Source organism: Prionailurus viverrinus, chromosome D4 (assembly GCF_022837055.1).
Source record: "Prionailurus viverrinus isolate Anna chromosome D4, UM_Priviv_1.0, whole genome shotgun sequence".
Taxonomy (NCBI): Eukaryota; Metazoa; Chordata; class Mammalia; order Carnivora; family Felidae; genus Prionailurus; species Prionailurus viverrinus.
The window spans coordinates 48,051,208-48,071,132 of record NC_062573.1 but is presented as its reverse complement, the minus strand read 5'-3'; the positions used below and the strand labels follow the sequence as shown (position 1 = coordinate 48,071,132).

The 19,925-nt window shown below is 37.1% G+C and overlaps 1 protein-coding gene across 5 annotated transcripts in view; it reads right to left on the bottom strand.

Annotated features, from left to right (window-relative positions):
- ZDHHC21 (zinc finger DHHC-type palmitoyltransferase 21) overlaps positions 1-19,925 on the bottom strand; it is a 68,662-nt gene that overhangs the window by 10,076 nt on the left and 38,661 nt on the right. For all 5 annotated transcript variants that reach the window (XM_047830430.1, XM_047830429.1, XM_047830432.1 and 2 more), the window contains one exon: positions 9,519-9,635. In XM_047830430.1, the coding sequence (XP_047686386.1) occupies positions 9,519-9,635 (117 nt within the window). The remainder of the gene's footprint in view (positions 1-9,518; positions 9,636-19,925) is intronic.

The following is a 19,925-nucleotide window of genomic DNA, read 5'->3' as shown; positions in this document are numbered from 1 at the left end:
GCCACCTACGTTGTTGTGCAGGACAAGGAATATGCCGAAAGTCCTCTGGCACGCCTGACAATTCCACATGAGGGAACAAACAATCTGGTTTATACGACCAACGCTTTTGAGTCTGGAAGGCACAGTCGCGATCTCTGGGCCTAACTCTGGAAACATTTCCAAAATGGAGTGTCTAGACCTGCCGAACTGCCAACTCGATGAAAGTTAAGAGCATTCTATCACAAAGACATGACGACAGCTCAGTGTAACCTCGATGATCACCTGAACACTTTATTCTTCCTTTGGTCTGTTGCACATACCTAATTCAATGACTGTTGACTGAATCTGGAGTTAAAAACCACTCAGGAACTTTCTTCACAACGAGAGATTATATACCTGTTTTATCTATTACTACTACTACTAATTCTAAGACAGACTTTGGCTTGACTTCCTAGCACCTCTCATCAATGAATGGACAGCAGCTCAGTTAACTTCACGTCTTTCACAGCACCTAGCAGCATACGTGGTTCCAAGTGGGTACCCGATGTATGTTTCCAGCACTAAACTAACTGAACATGGACAGAAACAGCGTGATTCCTTAGTTTTTTCCTTTGGAACTCAAAGAGAGAACATTTCCCGTGAATTATAGCTCTCTCTCCTCCTTTGAAGCCAGAACTCACTATATTCTTCATTTGAAATAACTGGTACTTTAAGCATTTATCCACCAAGAGAGGACCAGCTGTATCTCTTATTAGAGATCTGAAGTTCACAGAAACATTTAATCAATCATGGAACCAAAGGAGAAGGTGGTAGATCTTACATGTGCAGTCACTGAAAATTTCTTTCCAATATGATTCCTGTATTTCTCTTCATCAAGCTACTTTCTGGCTGCAAAAAACCTTAGGAAAGTGACTAAAACTCAGTATCATAATTTTCAAATAACAATTCCTAATTCATAGATTTTTATAGGGATTAAATGAGTCGATACATGTTAGAACCCTTAACTCCTCAATAAACAGCAGTCCTACCTTTTACTGATGTTGCCTACTATGCTCTTTTTGAGAGGGCTTAGAGATATAATCTCAATTACATCAGACTATAACTGAAAACATGTTTAAGTAAAAAAAAGTGGGTTTTATAACAAACAATAAAATGACAGGGCCTATTTTACACAGATAAAATCCAATGTCCACAAGGGGCTTACAATCCGGCTGAGAAAATAAGTACTATGTAACATACACCACGACTCATTTACTCATCTATCCATTTATCAAAAATCTACTAAGGACCTATTACAACACGGTCCTTAGCATCAAGGAGCTTGACAGTCTAGTGAAAGTGGTCAAGTATACAGGATAACTATACAAGAAAATACAGAGAATGCCAGAGAGAACGGTTATATGCAATAACATACTATATAAGTAAGCTTTATAGCTGAATATTTGAAACAGCTGGAAACTATGTTTGCAATCAACACTCCCTGTCAACTACTCTTACATTTTTAATACAAAATTATACTTTCAAAAAGATTTTTGGTTACCAGCATAATAAGTAAGATGGGCTAATGGTAATGGGCCTCTCTGGCTGAGATTTAGGGAGTAACTAACGTATTGACAGCATGTGACAGAAGCATATGAATCATTGTGGAAAAGATCTACAAATTAACCGTAAATACAGGATTCAGTGTTTTCTCCAATTCTACAGTAATGTTTTAAATCAGATTTTAAAAAATGCATGTAGATTCAGAACATGAGAAAATACAGTGAACGTGGAAAATTGCAAGTAAAATGAAAACTCATAAATGTTTAACTTTTTCACCAAAAAAAAAAAGCATTGAGTTAATCACTCAAGCAATTAGTAATGCTTTGAGAAAATTAAAATGCAGTATTCCTATGGAAGAAATTCTAGAAATAGATTTAAATAGTTTTAATTACTTTTAACGTTATCAGATATACAGGGAAGTTATGACACCGAGCAGACAGATGATGCAATATATATACATTTTTCACACAGGAACATATTATGCTAAAGAGCAATATAATTCCACACATAATAATTTTGATGCTAGCAGGCATTTTTTAAAAGAATGCTTTTTATATACCATGCAATGTGACTTAGTATGTATTTAAACTAATTCTTTGGCACAGGGGAACCCAGGTTCTAGAGTTTTCTATGTATTCAAGTTCAAAGAAATAATACTTAGCCAAATTAGTATGTAATATTAAAAAGCATAAAAGAAATGACATTTTAAATTGTAATGACTTTTCTAGGTTTTTAAAGCTACTGAGAAGATATGTCATATAATATTACAAGTAGAGGTATTCTATTAAATACACTTTGTTTTTATTAAACCAAAAATATAATTCAGAAAGGAAAACAAAATGCTATACAGAGCGTCCTTTAGAGAAATGTAAGTGAGTTGGGTTCTGCATAATTAGCAATAATTTCCATATTTGCAATGCTGATTTAGAGCTGAGTAAACCAAACATAATTTGTACACAGATTGTACTGAATGCCGCTAATTCACCACATTGATTCAGTGGGATACTTGGCAAAATTTAATTATAAGGATTAATAATCTCAGGACACATTTCTGGATACATAGTAAAAGGCAGGTAAGCCCACTAATTGTCTGATTAAGGAGAATGCTATTTAATAGATAATCTCATTTAAACTAATTTAACATTTTGAACATAAGATACTTTTCACTGCATAAGATAACCAAGTTAAACTGAAATCACCCTGCATTTGTGATTCTCTCTGTATTTATTTAAGGAACCATGGGTCAGTATTTGGGGTGGGCGTGGGGGAGCATTTTCCCTCTTAATTTGAAAAGCTTTACTTTAAGCTAGCTCTAGTAATTCAAGTAGAGTCCCACAAGAGTACCTATGAACAAATGCAAGAGCTCACTTTTTTTTCTTTGAGAATTCAAAAGCACAAAACCACAGCTAAATACATCTTCCCCGCCCTACCCTCAACCTCACCGCAACTGAGAAAAGCACTATGCTCCAGAGACGCCATCAAAAGCTTAAGCTATTATATAAACTCCACGGTGCCCAGAAAACAAAAATGCTTGTATACAAAATGTAGATAAACTGTCAGAGCAGTGTCATGGTATACAATAGCTCACTGTCAGAACCTCACCAGAAGGCGCTGTACCAGCTGTTCTAGCGTTTCTTGATGAACTCTCTCCAAGCCCGGTGACTGAAAACATGACTAATACAATCATCCAGCACTGTTAGTATTGGTGCTCATCAGAACGGACATTATTCTTGGCTGTGTGTGAACTACTGCTCAATAAGAAATTCTGACAACATCAATTACATTAATAACAACATCACTATCCATTTCATTCGGAAACAGAAACAGAAAAAGGCTAACCAGGCTAAGTAAGGAATAATTAGAATAATCTGTTCCCTAAATAAAGAACGCTTCAAAGCAGATTGCTTTGAAAACAGTTTAATTTCAATATTGATTTTACTAAAAATTTACCAACTTATAAACATATGCCTAAAGTTAAATCTAAAAATAATCAAAGGTAATCCCTTAAAATTGGGTTTAAGATTAGTCTATTCCACAGAAACATCTGGTTGTGTTGAGATCTTTTAACCTTGGAAATGAGATTAGAAACCCACTGTTTTTAAATTTAATTTCTAGTTATTTTATCTGGGTCACAGATAATCTGCTCTTGCTAAATCTAAAATGACATCAGATTATCATTACTGTGATTATCCTGTTACCTTCTACTGTCAATAAGAAGACAGGATTTTCCCGCTGACATGGAGAGAAATGATGTACTTATTCCAAGTAAGAACAAATAATGGGAAAAAAATTACTGAAAACTGAGGTACTGCTTCCTGAAAATCTCAACCTAGGCCTCAAAAAGATAGCATATGTTTTGTGTATTTGTTGTCCAACAGGCCTACGTTCAAGCTACGTAATGACAGTTCATATGACGAAATAATACTCCTACCAGTGTTTTCCCAAAATGCCTCTTGGTCTCTGGGGTGCAGGAATAGGGGAAGGAGGAAGACTTTAGCGGAGGGATTAAATTTACTGTAACTTCTCCTCCTCCTCCTCTTCTTTCTTATACTACTTGACAAATTCATCACCTTCTTTCACATTGTGAGAGATGCACGGATTCAAATTAATGACAAAAACACCCAGGTGTGACATTTCCTGTGGGTAGTCTTAAATTTTTCATAAGATGAAAACAGCAAGCATATTGTATTTTAAAAAGTAAGCATGATCTCTGTATGTTAACTTTAATTAAAATATTAGGTTCTACTTTATTTAAATACTAATTATTCATTAGATTTAAAATTAATACTGAGGTTAAATGACCTTAAATAATTAAGCCTTAAAGAGCCTTAAATCAATGTGAGGAGGAGTGCATTCTGGAAACCTTAAAAAAAAAAAAAAAAATGTTTTTCATCCAAAAACAGTGATGCTAGAAGTTCACTATGAAAGCCCAGGTAAATGGAGTTAAAATTTACTGTAATTGTTTGAAGTACTGGGATTCAAGAGAAAGTACAGTGAGTGGTGAGTAAAGACTAGACTAGCAAATATAGTGTATATGTTCTCTTAACGCTGCATTCTTTTTTGAATGTTTCACAAATGTCGAACTTCTACAGACATCAGAACTGTCCCGTACAGAGTATTCTGAGAGGGTACTATACATATACAGAAAGAAATGAAACTTTTGGAGAAAGCATTAGATATAAAAAAAAAAAAAAAAACCACCGTGGTTTCTACTTAGTTTTAGAAATATCACATCAGAACCAACCTCTCTAAAGACAATGTTGTTCCGTATTATAGCAGAAGAAAAAAATCATACAATTTGAAAAACATTAACATGTCGGCAATACAGAATAGAGTCAGAACAGAATTTGATATTACACATCCTTCAAACACCAACAAATTCAGTAAATAACTTTATGGCCAACTCAGAAGTGAACGCTAAAATTTTAAAGTAGGGATTCTTAAAAGATTTTGAAGGCTTTGATGCCAAACCCTCCCCTCGGAAGCTTCTGGGGCTGCTAGGTAAGAAAGAAATGGCTGCCCTCGGCTATAAACCCCTGACGGCCCTCATAAGTAGCTTGTACTCTTAGCAGCAATGTCCCAAATGTCCATTTTCAGTCATTCATCATAAGAAATTGGAAAAATCTGAGAATTCTCCCTCCAGGGGATAAAAATACACACCAGTGATTTCGGTAAATGCAAAAGTGAAAATTCAAACAATGCAGGTACAATCTGGCAATTCTGACGTGGCTGATGAACAGACTATAAAGTAATTGGGAATTAATATAAAAGTAGAGAAAAAAGAATTTAGGCAAAGACCTACTTTCATCCTCACCACTGTTATTAATACCATGTTATTTACCATCATGATTAGAAAAATCACAAGAGGTATCAGAAAATATTTCAAGCTGAATAATAGTAAAAATATATTTAAACAGACATTACACGATCCATGAACAGCCAATAAGCACACGAAGAAGTGTTCAATATCATTAGTCGTCAGGGAAATATAAATGAAAACAAGATGCTACTAAAACCCACCAGAATGGCTGCAATTAAAGACTGATGACAACAAATGTTGACAAGGATGTGGAACAACCCGAATTCTCATATACTGTTGGGGAGAGGGCAACTGGTACTTGGGGAAAAAGATCTGGCCGTTGCTTATGAAATAAAAGGTAAGCCTCTCCTAAGTGACAAAGCCATTCTTCTCCCAGATATTGACCCAAGAAAATGAAATAGGTTTCCACAAAAAGACTTGAGCAAAAATATTCAGGGCTTTATTCGTAACTGCCACAATCTAGAACCAAGCCAGCCCTCTTTCAACAGAATAGAGAGACAACTCGTGGCCTAGTCATACAATGGAATACTACTCAGCACCAAGAAGGAATTACCAACACATGCAACGCTATGGATGAAAACAGTATTATTTTGAGCACAAGAAGATCTACATAAATGGATACATATGAAATTCTCCAACCAGTACTAATCTATGGTGGGGAACAAAATGACATCGGTGGTGCCTCTGCGGACTTACTGATGTGAGGCAGGAGGGAACTCCCGTGAGGTGATGGTAATATTCTGTGTTGTGAAAAGGCTTTGGGTTGCGCTGTGTGCCTCTGTCAGTGCTCATCCAATAATAACACTTACTGTATGCTTCTCACTGTATGGAAATTTTGCCTCATAGGAAAAACATGTAAACAAGCATTGAGCTCTAGTGGATGATTTGCATGGTGAACAATTTGATGCCTGTGATTTATTCGGGTATGTATTAAAACATATAACAGATTGACAGACGGTATGAAATGAGGTAAAGTATTCTAACATGTTAATTGTGGCTGGGTATTCACTGTAAAATTCCTTAGAAGTTCCGGTGTGTTTAAAAATGTTTCCTGGGGCGCCTGGGTGGCGCAGTCGGTTGGGCGTCCGACTTCAGCCAGGTCACGATCTCGCGGTCTGTGAGTTCGAGCCCCGCGTCAGGCTCTGGGCTGATGGCTCAGAGCCTGGAGCCTGTTTCCGATTCTGTGTCTCCCTCTCTCTCTGCCCCTCCCCCGTTCATGCTCTGTCTCTGTCCCAAAAATAAATAAACGTTGAAAAAAAAAAAAAGTTTAAAAAATAAAATAAAAAAAAAAAATAAAAATGTTTCCTATAAAACCTAGGGAAAAAAGGTTACCTTATAAAATATGCAAACACAGGTTATACAGTAAATGTTTTCCTTCCATATCTGACTGCATCCTTCCAGTTCAGAGGCCAGTACCAGAACCGCTATCTAATGTGCCTTTCCAAAGGAGTCTGAATACAGCCAGTAGGACAGACATAGACAGAGATCTTCTGCACTATTTCTTTTTTTTGAAAGTTAACATTTTTATTAACCTTTCTTAGTGATCAGTGAGAAAAGGACACCTTAAGAAAACAGACAAAGGACATCAACAAACCATATACAAAATCAATAAAATTAACATTTAACTTATGCTAGAAACAGGCTTTTTTGGAAAGAGCTATATTGACATATAATTCACACACTATACAGTTCACCCATTTAAAGTGTACATTTCAACTTTTTTTTTTTTTAGTATGTTCATAGAGTCATGCAGCCATCACCACAATCAATTTTAGAACATGTTCATCATCCCGTACAAGAAACCCTGAACCGTTCAGCTATCATCTCCAGCCCCGCTAGCTCTCCACCCCCAGGTAACCACTAATCTCCTTTCATCTCTACGGACTTGCTCATTCTGGACAGTTCATATAAATGGAATTATACAAATACATGGCCTTTTGTGACTGGTCTCTTTCACTTCACATAGTGTTTTCAAGGCTCAGCCATGTTATATCATGTATCAGCACTTTACTTCTTTTTATGGCTAAATAATATCCACTGTATGGATATACAAAATGTTATTAGCAATAGATACCTGAATTGCTTTTGGTTGGGGCTACTATGAATAATGTTGCTATGAATATTCACCTATGATTTTTTGCATGGACATACATTTCCATGCAAATGGGTATCTACCTAGGAGTAGATACCTTGGGTATCTACCTAGGAGTAGAATGACAAGAGAAATGATAACTCTGTGTTTAACTTTTAAAACAACTATCAGACTGTTATCTGCACTGTTTCACATCCCCACTAGCAGTGTGTGAGGGTTCTGATTCCTCCACATCCTTACCAACCTTATTTTCTTTAATGTCAATTTATCTATTTTTGAGAAAGAGAGAGAGCACAAGCAGGGGAGGGGCAGAGAGAGAGAGAGAGAGAGATTGAGAGAAAGAGAATCCGAACCAGGCTCCAAGCTGTCAGCACAAAGCCTGACGCGGGGCTCAAACCCATGAACCGTGAGACTATGACCTGAGCTGAAGTCAGACGCTTAACAGACTGAACCACTTAGGCACCCCTCCTTTTTTATTATAGCCATCCTAGTGTGTGTGAAGTGGTACCTCGTTATGGTTCTGATTTTAATTTCCCTGATGACTAATGATGTTAGGCATCTTTTCATGTATTTGTTGTCCACTGGATAACTTCTTTGAATAAATCTCCATTCACAACCTTTCACCATGTTTTAATTAGGCTTTTTATTATTTATAGGAGCTCTTTATTCTAGATATAAAACCCCCTTAGCAGATACATGATTTATAAATATTTTCTCCCATTCTATGACCTGCCTTTTCACTTTTTTCATAGTGTCCTTTGAAGCACAAAAATTTATGGTTTTTTATTTATCCATTTTTTTCTTTGGTTGTCTGCACTTTTGATATCATATCTAAGATACTATTTCCTATTCCAAAATTTCCTCCTGCGTCTTCTCCTAAGTGTTCTATAATTTTAGATCTTACCATTTAGGTCTATACTCCATTTTGAACTAATATATGTGTATGTATATGTATATGTATATGAGGTAAGGGTCCAACTTTATGCTTTTGCATGTGGATATCTAATTATCCCAGCAGCATTTGTTCAAAAGACTTTTCCTTTCCTCACTGAATAGTTTTGGCACCCTTGTTGATAATCAACTGACCACAGATATATAGCTCTGGTCTCTCAATTCTATGTCATTTATCTATATGTGTATCCTCTTGCCAGGACCACAGTTTCTTGACTACTGTTACTTTATAGTAAGTCTTGATACATTTTTTTTTACTATACATTTTTTTCGCTGAACATATCTGGTAAACACTTTTCATACACAATACATATGTTATGCATAATGGAGATCTTTTTTAACATACATGTTTATTACACATAATATTAAGGAGATCTTTTTAACATACATGTTTATGTACACACATATGAATAAAATAGCTTCTACAAAATAAACATGTAGAGGTTGATCAAAAGGACTATGCATTTTAAAGTATGATACACAATGACAATTTACCTTTCAAAAAGGTTACACCAATTTACATCACCACCAACAATGTATGAGAAAACCTTAACCCACATCTTCTACAATACAGTGTATTACCAAACTTAAATCCTTACTCAATATAATTTTTCTCACTTTTTGAACTTTTCTGCTGCGATAAATCCTATACGGTTAATAAATGCATGCAAAAAAATAAGACTTAATGATTAATAAAATGTTTCAACAGCAACTCCATTTTTTGGAATTTACCGTAAATAAATAATTTGAAGAGGAAAAGAAATGTTCAAAGGAATGTTTGTAATATAGAAAAAAATGATCACACACTAGATGCTGACCAACAGGAAAACTATTCATTAAAATATTGTATATTCACTAAACAGAGTATATCCAACTACTAAAAACAATAAACACGAAGTCTGTAGCCACACAGAAATACGTTAATTTTTAAAACCAGGATGCAAAATTGCATATGTCCTCTACAGACTGATTGTAACTACTTTAAAATTACATAGGCATATGGAAATGAAAACATATAAATGACTGTGAGTAATTTTCTCCTTTAATTGCTAAACTTTTTGTAGCTTCTTGGAATTAAGTTCATAGTTAGGGAATATGTTCATAAATACATTACATTAAAAAATAGATACTTACTGTGATGATGCCAATTAGTTGAGTATAAAAAAGTCCAGTTATTCCAACTAACATAGTAATGCCCATAAAGGCAGCTAGTCTCATTATGGCCAATTCATGCCTAACCACAAAGAGGTCCTATAGGAAGAAGAAAAAAGGAAGCCTTAAAAACAAATTGAAAAGTTATTTATTGTTGCAGTAACAGTCAAGAATTAACAATGAATTAACTTATTATCTTAACAATATTCTCCCCTGAGTTTATTCCACTTTCTATATAAATATTTGAAACTTTCAAAAATAATTGTTTTAACTCATAGTAGCAAGTTGAAAAAAATAGGATTTTTACTACTCTTGTGTCAAAAAACCTCAAACCTAAAGTTGCAAATTAGTCACACTCATTTACTATTTGCAGCAAAAAAACACAAAACCATGTTGTACAATCTTTGGTTATACAAAAGAAAATTTTATTATTTTACTGCTAAAAAGCTTGAATGCACAAGCCTGATTCATAGTATTAAAATTCAAGTGACCAAGACACCTAGAGGTGATGTCACTTAGGCAAAATAAGGGAAACACAAATGACAGGATCATGTGGACCAGCTCTTAAGCCCACTTCATTCATTCATCCGTCCATTCATCCGACCCCCACTGCCGAGCAATGCACTGTGTAATAGAAAAGCCAAAATGAGAAAGATATGTCCGTGCCCGGAAGAAGCCGCAGCTTATTTAGAGACAGAACCCAACTTTGCAAAATTCCAAAGCAATGTGATATATGCTATAACGGGGGTGCATGCAGAAGACTACAGAAACACCTTGCAATGTCTAGACAGAAAGGAGACATGGAAATGCTGTGAGGGACAATGGATTTTCTGGCTCAGGGCATAAAATAAGGGTGAACCCAAGAAAGTGGTGGAAAGACAGGAAAACAAGAAGCATTTCATGCACTCTGATACCAAGCAGACAGACCAGAGGAGTGAAAGGGAGGGAAGGAACAAAGACTTCTAGAAACCTACTGCTGCTGCTAAGCTCTGGTATAATACTGTCACAGTGGATAGAAGCAACAGAAGAATGGAAGGACCCCCAAAACCTATACCCACGTGCTTTTTAAAACCTGATTCAGGTTAAGGCTTAAAGGTATCCTGGTAGCAACATCAAAAAGAGGGAGGTCACCGAACGTAACGAGCTTGCTTGACACAAAAGAACTGATGCTTTTCTGTGCATCACAGTGACCACCCACCAGACTCAAGCAAAAATCTGATTCCACACCCAAACCATTTAACTCATTAGCCTGGAGAAACTTAAATTCACCAAGACATTTTAGGTGCCGTGTAGCAGTCACATGTTAGGCAGTCATTTCACAAGCACGGTGAAAAAAGCCTCATGTAGAGTCCTTACAAAACAGACAAAGATGAAAAGGTAGAGCTATGCAAGATCTAAAAACGTTAAGTGCAGTGAATTCTGCTATAATGCTGTTTGAAAACACAAATTTGTTCCAACACGGTTGATACATGAAGCAACAACGAGAGTGCAGCAAGAATTCTGGTTTTGCTTACGTGTGATTTCATCTGGGAGGAACCCCTAGATGAGCAGGCAAACTGCACCCAGCGAAATCACGGCATACGGGAACACACAAAATACACGTGCACACCCGAACACCTACCATCTACCTCAGTTGTTTGTGTTATGGGCCACATTCATCCACATCTGGTGTTACAACTTTCCCTCCAACTCCAGATGACTCCCCTTCTGTCAGTACTGCAGCCCTTCTGAGGCCCGCCTCCACAACAACATGGCAGGTCCTTAAAAGGGACCTTGCCATGTTCAATATAGTACTTGTGTATTTCCTAACTATTTAATGTGTGTGAAACTGTGCTGCTGTTTTTATCAGGCTCTGACCCTTTTTGAGTGTCACTGACCGAGTTTCTGGGTGTTGTGCCTCCATTTTCCCATAAGCCTTTTGGTCTCCATTGTATAATTCTGCACAGTAAAGTGAGCTTTTAAAAAATCCCAGCTGGGGCGCCTGGGTGGCGCAGTCGGTTAAGCGTCCGACTTCAGCCAGGTCACGATCTCGCGGTCCGGGAGTTCGAGCCCCGCGTCGGGCTCTGGGCTGATGGCTCGGAGCCTGGAGCCTGTTTCCGATTCTGTGTCTCCCTCTCTCTCTGCCCCTCCCCCGTTCATGCTCTGTCTCACTCTGTCCCAAAAATAAATAAACGTTGAAAAAAAAAATTAAACAACAACAAAAAAAATTCCAGCCAACTACAATTGATAAATGTTGGGGATGATGAAACTGAAAGATGTAATTCTAACATTACATTTACTACTCACTTCATTGCACACTTACATTTAAGAGTATCTGTGTGAAACAGTAAGATATTTGGAGAAATTTCTTTTTAGCACTCTTAACATTTTCAAAATACAATAGCATTCTAAGTTTACATACACGTAATTAATATCTTCAGTACTAAACCCAGATCGTAGTCATTTAGCACAGTTCTTCAGAACACAACATCTTTACTTAGTTTTTTTGTTTTTTGGGTTTTTTTTTTTTTTTTTTGATGAAGCACTTCTGAGATTTAAAAATTGGCTTAGGAAACTTTATCCAAATCACAAGAGCCCATCTGCTATTCAAGACCTTTACTACACAGTCAGTGTTATGGCTGAATAGGTCTCCCCCCAAATTCCTATCCTGAAGTCCTAATCCCTAGTGCCTCAGAACAGGACAGTATTTGGAGACAGAGCCTTTAAAGAGGTAACTAAGTTAAAACAAGTCCCTTACACTAGGCACTAATCCAATCTGACTGGTGTCCTCATAAGAGGAAATATAGAAACCCAGACACACACTAGGGAATGCCTGAGCACAGAGGAAAGACCATGTGAGGACACAGCGACCAGGTGGTCCATCTGCAAGCCAAGGAGAGAGGCCTCCAGAGACCCCAAACTTGCTGACTTCTTGCTCTTCGACTTCTAGCCTCCAGAACTGTGAGAAAATGACATTCTGTGGGGTTTTGTTATGGTAGCCCTAGCAAACTGATATAGTAACTGTGTTTGTTAATTGTTTTCATTTTTCCCATTTTTTTGTTAAGAAATGTGGCTAGATCCAGAAAACGCCCAAGGTGTAAGTTCAGTTTAGAGAAAGGTAAGAGCACCCGCTCAGGAAAGAGGACATTTGAAACCATAACAGAGCTTTCATCTATGCATTCCTTCCCCATCACATTCTCTCCCTCATCCCTACCCTGAAGGTCAAGTTTACGGACTCACTCTTCATACCATTTGGATACTACCGTGTTTTAGTTGTAGAGTACACATATCTTCTTTTACTCTGAGTCCACCTTTTCACTTTCTTTATGGCGTATTTTGGTAACTCCAAGTGCTTCCATTTAGTCCAATTTATCAGTCTTTCCCTTTAGTGCTTTTTATTCCCTGTTTAAGAAGCCTTTCCCAACCCCAAGGTCATAATGACATTCTCCTATATTATCATCCAAAGCCTTAAAGCTTTATAGTCTTGCCTTTCACATTTAGGTCACTAATCACTTGATGTTTATTCTTTTGTGCACAGTGAAATACAGGGGTCTGAATTTACTTTTACTCTATGGATATCCAATTGTGCCAGGACGGTTTATTTAAAAAACTCTCCCTTCCTCAGTGATCAGAGATCAAGTGTCCATACATGTAGGTGTCTGCCATGGCCTCTCTATTCTGTTCTCTCGTTTTGTTTGTCCCTGTACCAGTGCCTCACATTTTAGTTCCCATGGCTAAGTCTCCATACCTAATGGACCAAGTCATCCCTTCTTGTTCTTTTTCAAAAATGTCTCGGTTATTCTACATAATCTGTATTTCCAGAAAATTTTTTAAATTAGTTTTCCAAGTTACAATACACAATCACACACAGACACATATATTGTCTCCATTAAGCTTCCTAATTTTCCCCCTAGAGGTCTTGTACTTTTTTGGTCATATTTAATTTGGGAACTTCCAGTTTCTCCATTCTATTATTAATGATTTTGCATTAATTTCATTGTCTAAAGGATTATCTGCATACACACGATTTTTTTTCTAATCTGTTAATGTAACGAAAATACTGACTGATTTTCTAATGTAAAACTACCTTTCATTTTTCAGATAAACCCAACTTGATCAGGCTTGTTACACAGAATCAGATTCAGTTTGCTAATATTTTGTGTAGAAGTTGTTCACCTATGGTCATAATCAGACTAGCCTATTATTTTCTTTCTTTATTGTCCTTGCTACGTTCTGTATTCAACATATGTTACCCACATAAAATGAGTTGGGGAGAGTTTCCTCTCTTAAAAGAGTTGGTGTAAGACTGGAATTATTGTTTCCCTTCATACTTGACAGAGCTGGAACTCACTGGTAAACCTGTGAATATTCTTTGCAAAAGTTTTAACTACTCACTCATGGTTATAGAACTCCCCCTGTTTCCCATTTCTTCTCAAAGCAATTTTCTTCTTAGAGCTATACTATGCTTATGATCAGGAAACTCAGTACTGTTAAAGGTGTCAACTATCCAAACCGATGTATAACATTAATACGATCCCAATAAAAATCCCCACCAGCAGAGCACATAGTCTACCGGTGGCAGCTTTTTAAAAATTTTGTTTTGATCTGTACAAATTACCAAGTAAGCTGTTTCTAAATTTCACAGGAACAAACAAAACACAACGAATCCCATACCACTCCTATATGGAAAGAAAAAGGTGGGAGGGTTTGGTTGACTGCATGCTTTCTCAATATAGGTCATATTGCCCCCAAGGAGGGAGAAAATTGGTTCTTGCTGGGGGGGGGGGGGGGGGGGGATCGCCTTATTTCAATAGTTTTGTGGGCATACACAAATCCCTCCTACCTGACAAAATCTTATTCCTTACTATGTGATTTCATAGAGGGAAGTGGAGAAAATGTCTTAAAAGGCTCCTGAGGGAGCAAAAATAATGAAAAAAGAGGAGTCATCACTGGATAACAAGATTTGTTAGAAAACTATAGTTATGACAGTGGTACAATCACAAGGACAAATACACCGATGGACTAGAAAAGAACCAGAAACAGACACACACACATACAGCTTGGTTTATGAAAAAGGTGGCACTGCGGAGCAGAGTGGAAAGAATTTTCTTTTTAATAAATGGTGCTAAATCAATTGGCTATCCATCTGTGAAATGGATACTCATTTCACATACTTCATACTGACTCATACTTCATGAGAAATACAAAAATCAATTCCAGGTGGAAATATAAAAAATACGATACTTGGAAGACAACGTAGGAGAATTATATTGATGATCTGGGGATAGAAGATGACTTTTTAAATGGAACCCAAAAAACACTAACCAAAAAGGAAAAGATTGATGTTGGAGTACATGAAAATTAAAAACTTCTGTTCATCAAAAAATACCATCAACAGAGAAAAGGCAAGCTACAGGGCAGAAGAGATTTACAACACACATACTCAACAAAGAGCTCAAATCTAAAATGCCCTACAAAAAAAAAAAAAAAAAGTCAAATAACCCCAACCACCAAATAGGCAAAACACTTAAACAGGCACACTGCACAAAATAGGCAGTCAGTTAGCATGTGAAAAGGGGCTCAATATCATTAGTCATTGGAGAAACGCAAATTAGAACACAATCAAGTTCCGCGCCATCTCCACCAAAATGGCTAACTTCAGGAAGATCTGAACAAGCATTAGTGAGCCTGTGAAGGACCCTGAACTTACATTCTCTACTAGTGGGGATTTAAATTCATAGAACCGCTTTGGAAAACTGTTTAACGGTATTTCAAGGACCGTGGATATATCCTTTGAACACTACCACTCCTAGCCATAAGTCCAAGGGAAAGACACAACACATGCAAGAGACATGAACAAGGATGTTTTCCCGCACCATTATTTGTAACAGCCTCGAACTGGAAATAACGTAAATGTCCTTCAATAGAATGGACAAATAAGTTGTCCTATAGGAAATGAAATACAGTTGACCCTTGAACATTGGTTTGAACTGTACAAGTCTACTTAAACCCAGATTTTGTTTTTACTACATTATAAATGTATTTTCTTTTCCTTAGGCCTTTATTAATAATATTTTCTTTTGTCTAGCTTATTTCATTGTAAGAATAGAGTATGTAATACATATACAAGATACAGGTTAATCGACTATATTATTGGTAAGGCTGCCTGTCAACAGTAGACTATTAGGAGCTATGTTTTGGGGGAGTCAAAGTTATATATGAATTTTCGACTGTGCAGGGGATGGGCTCCCCTAACCCTGCATTGTTCAAGGGTCAACTGCACCATGAATATTTATAGCGATATTCACTGCAATGAAAATGAACTGTATCTAATGTAACAAAAAGAACAAATCTTATAAGCATTGCTCAAAGAGGCTTTGTGATAATTCACTGAGCTGTATGTTTTTATTTTTGTGTACTCCTCTATATGTGTATTTTGGAATACAGAAAGTTGTGATCATGAAATACGTAACGTAAAAATATTATAAACATACTTTCTTAATTTTAGAAACAGAAACAAAACTTTTAAAATACATACAACAAAATGTAAAATAAAATTTGGTTACATACGGCCTGTAAAAGGAGACACAAAAAATGTCAAGTAAGTTCTAGAAAAGGATATATTAGGAGACAGAAGGGGAAAGGGAGAGAGCAGGAGTCAGACTGGCTCCCTGATCTCATCCACCACTTTCTTCACTCTGATCCAACCAGACTGATCTCCCTGCTATTCCTCAAACACATCAAGCAAACTCCCATATCAGGGCTGTTAACGCTTGTCCTTCCTGGCAAACTCTTTCCCCAGATATCCATGTTTACTGCCTCACTGTCTTCAGGTCTCTCCCTAAACATCACCTTATTTGATAGAGACCCCTATGCTTTTTTTACCAGGGCCTATTTGCTTGTTTTTCCTTGCCCAAACTACAGAAAATCCCGGCATTCCCTATCTCCTTCATATATTTTATTTTTTCCATTAGTACTTAGCTCCATCTGGTATATCTCTATTTCTTTACATACTGACTGCCTCTCTCAGTAGTATGTACATTTCTTGAGGATAGGGACTTTTGCCCTTTTTGTTGTTCAATAAGGAGTCCCTGGAACCCAGACCCCAGCTGTAGCTCACAGCAGGTACTCAATGAGTATTTATTGAATGAATAAATGAAAATGAGGAAGAAAGCTGACAAAAGAGCAGAATTTCCTCCCCCAACACGTGAAGAGGCAGAGTACCACTTACAGAGACTGTTACACACATCCAATAGCAGAGATAAACACAGAAAAAGAAACACACAGGCAGCAAGTACGCAGACACACATGTCACAAAAACCAACAGAGGCAGAAGACAGGGGCACTTACATGAAATAATACTCCTATATTCCTATCTGGTAATCTTTTGTAATGATATCATGTAAACTTTCAAAATGTTAACAAAACTAGAAGGTAGTGGGGCATCGCCTCTTGATGCAAGTTATCTGAAAATAAGCCAAGACTCAGATTCGGCCACTTATGATCTAGCATAAGTCTTCTAATATTTGGTCTGTGAGTTCCCTGAACTCATTTCTTCCAATAATCTTATCTTCTATCCTAATCTAGTCTCAATCCAAATTCTATAATTAAATCCACATCACATCCTTTCCCATAACTGTACCCATAACATAAATGCAAATTCAAGCGCGGCACACTCCGAATACCACCTCCCATCTTTCATGCCCAACTCTCTGTAGGTGTCAATGCTAACAAATCCTCAACCTCAGTGGGGCCTCACTCTGTTGACCCAACTACCGAACTATACTGGCCCACTTCTCAACAGTTCCACCACTCCTGTAATCATCTCATGTTTGAACTATACTTGATTGTCTCGCAACTAGTCCTCCTGCTACTATCCTTGTCCTCCCTCAATCTATTCTTCCTAGCAATCAGTTTTCTTTCTAATATGTAAACGCCTTTGTGCAACCAGGCTCAAGACCCTTCAGTCGTTTCCAAAGTCCCGACCACCAAACATCCTGACAACAAAACATCTCCAACATCCAACTCCATCCCTTACTGCTCTCAACTCGGCTCCTCCTACCCTCTCCCCAATTGGCTCCACTCAAGATACAGTGGCCTTCTGACTGTTCCTTGGAAAGGTCAAATGTGCTCCCACCCCAGGGGGACTTGGCATGGTTCTCTCCTCTCCCTGGAATGTTCTTCCTCCCAGTATCAGTGACTTGCTTGCGTTCCAGGTCTCTGCTCAAGTGTCACTATTGAGAAAGGACTTCTCTGACTGTATTATCAATCATTAATCTCTATCCCTTACCCAACTTTATTATACATCAGAATATTTATTTTGCATAGCATGTATTTGTTCATTGCGTAGCTCCACCAATTAGAATCTAAGCTCCTTAATGCAAGAACTTTGTTATATTCACTGCTGCATTGTCAGAGCCTAGATCAGGGACCAGTGTGCACAGAAGACACTCAACAAATATCTGTTAAATGACTAAACGAGTGTTCTTCATAATTTTTGAAAATGAACATCTAGGCTTTACAGATACAATTTTACATTATAAAATGATAAATTTTTATATCAATCAGTAGGAAGCAATTTTTATTTATAGGCTATTATTTTAAGTAGTTTTCTGTGGTTTTATGAGGCCAGTCTGAAAATTAACAATATTTGAGGTATTTATGATCTTCCTCCTACTAAAAAGTTTCTCAGCCTGAGCACAGGTGATCCTTTGGGCCAAATCACTCTTTGTTAGAGGGGACTGTCCTATGCATTGTAGGAGTTTTAGCAGCATCTCTGGCCTCCACCCACTAGATGCCTGAAGCAACCTGTGACAACCCAAAATGTCTCCTGACCTATCCAATGAATGTCCTCTGGGGGACAAAATCCCCCTCCTTCACCCACTATACTGCTCGAAGGGATTTGGTTTTTCCCATTTTCCAAAAATGAAAATGGCTTAGAACACAACTGAGATATCTAAAGCATACAGACTTGAATTTTCAAAATGGCTTCATAACCAATTTCACATGCTGAAGTCGGGTTCATGTGGCAATTACTCTTGGATAAAATAAAATCCTGTTACATCTGAATGGTCATCAGCACTTTTTGGAATAAGCCTTGGCTTAAGTTTTACCATTATATTCCAAAATGCAGGCAAAGAAGTTACAGGACTATTCTGTACATCCCTCTCTCACCTCCAGCCCTCAAGTAATATGCATCTTTTCAGTTTTGTTAAATCCTAAAGGAAATTAATATCTAAAGGAAAAAAATCATTATTCACACGTAACTAATGGCTATCACTGAGCATTCAGGATTACACATTAAGTTTGCATATAGATATAACTGCAGTTTTGTTAGGGAGCAAACTGCACTGGTACCTGTCAGGTTCATGGTTGAGGGTAAAATAATTTAGAAAAACATTTTATCTGCCTTCCCATATTTTGACAGTAAAAATTCCAGAAAAACTGGAACAATTTAATAAAAAACAACACAAGAGACCCTATTTTCTGGCTACATTTACCACTTAACTTACGATTTCAAAGATGAACAAGACAATAAAACTGCTGCCAGGCTGTGACCATTTAAACTCAAAGTGACTGGGGGCGCCTGGGTGGCTCAGTCGGTTAAGCGTCCGACTTCAGCTCAGGTCACGATCTTGCGGTCTGTGAGTTCGAGCCCCGCGTCGGGCTCTGGGCTGATGGCTCAGAGCCTGGAGCCTGCTTCCGATTCTGTGTCTCCCTCCCTCTCTGCCCCTCCCCCGTTCATGCTCTGTCTCTGTCTCAAAAATAAATAAACGTTAAAAAAAAAAAAATTAAAAAAAAAAAAACTCAAAGTGACTGAACCATTCTTAGAAATAAAAAAGGGTTAAATCTTTTACTAAATGCTATAATCTTCATAAACAATGAGCTGTATAAAACAAATTTACTGAGGATATATATTCAGTACACCTGGTATTGCAGGGCAAGGTCAAGATTTATTAGAAGGTTTCTGTGTTCCATGTAACACTAAAAGCACAGGGATATACTGACACACAGAACTGACAACTGTTAGAATGACGTGGCATTCTTAAACTGTCTATTTTTTCCCCCTACAAATATAAACTAATTGTATATCTGACACTATAACTTCCAAGCCAAAAAAAAAAAAAAAAAAAAAAAAAAAATTTACGAAGGGATGAGATCTCCACTACCATTTCAGGGTCCATGAACAAAAATGCCAATTACCATCATATTAGCATTAAAAGTCATTTTCATTTCACTGTATCCTGAATTCCAAACTATTCTTGGCTATTCTCAACTATTTTCCCCCAAATCCAAAAAGTTAAATACATATTTCGGCAATTTTATCCATTCTGAAGTGACCATATGACTTTATAGACATCAAAAAACAAAGGTTATGGAGCAAATTCTAAAATATTTTTTAAATAACAA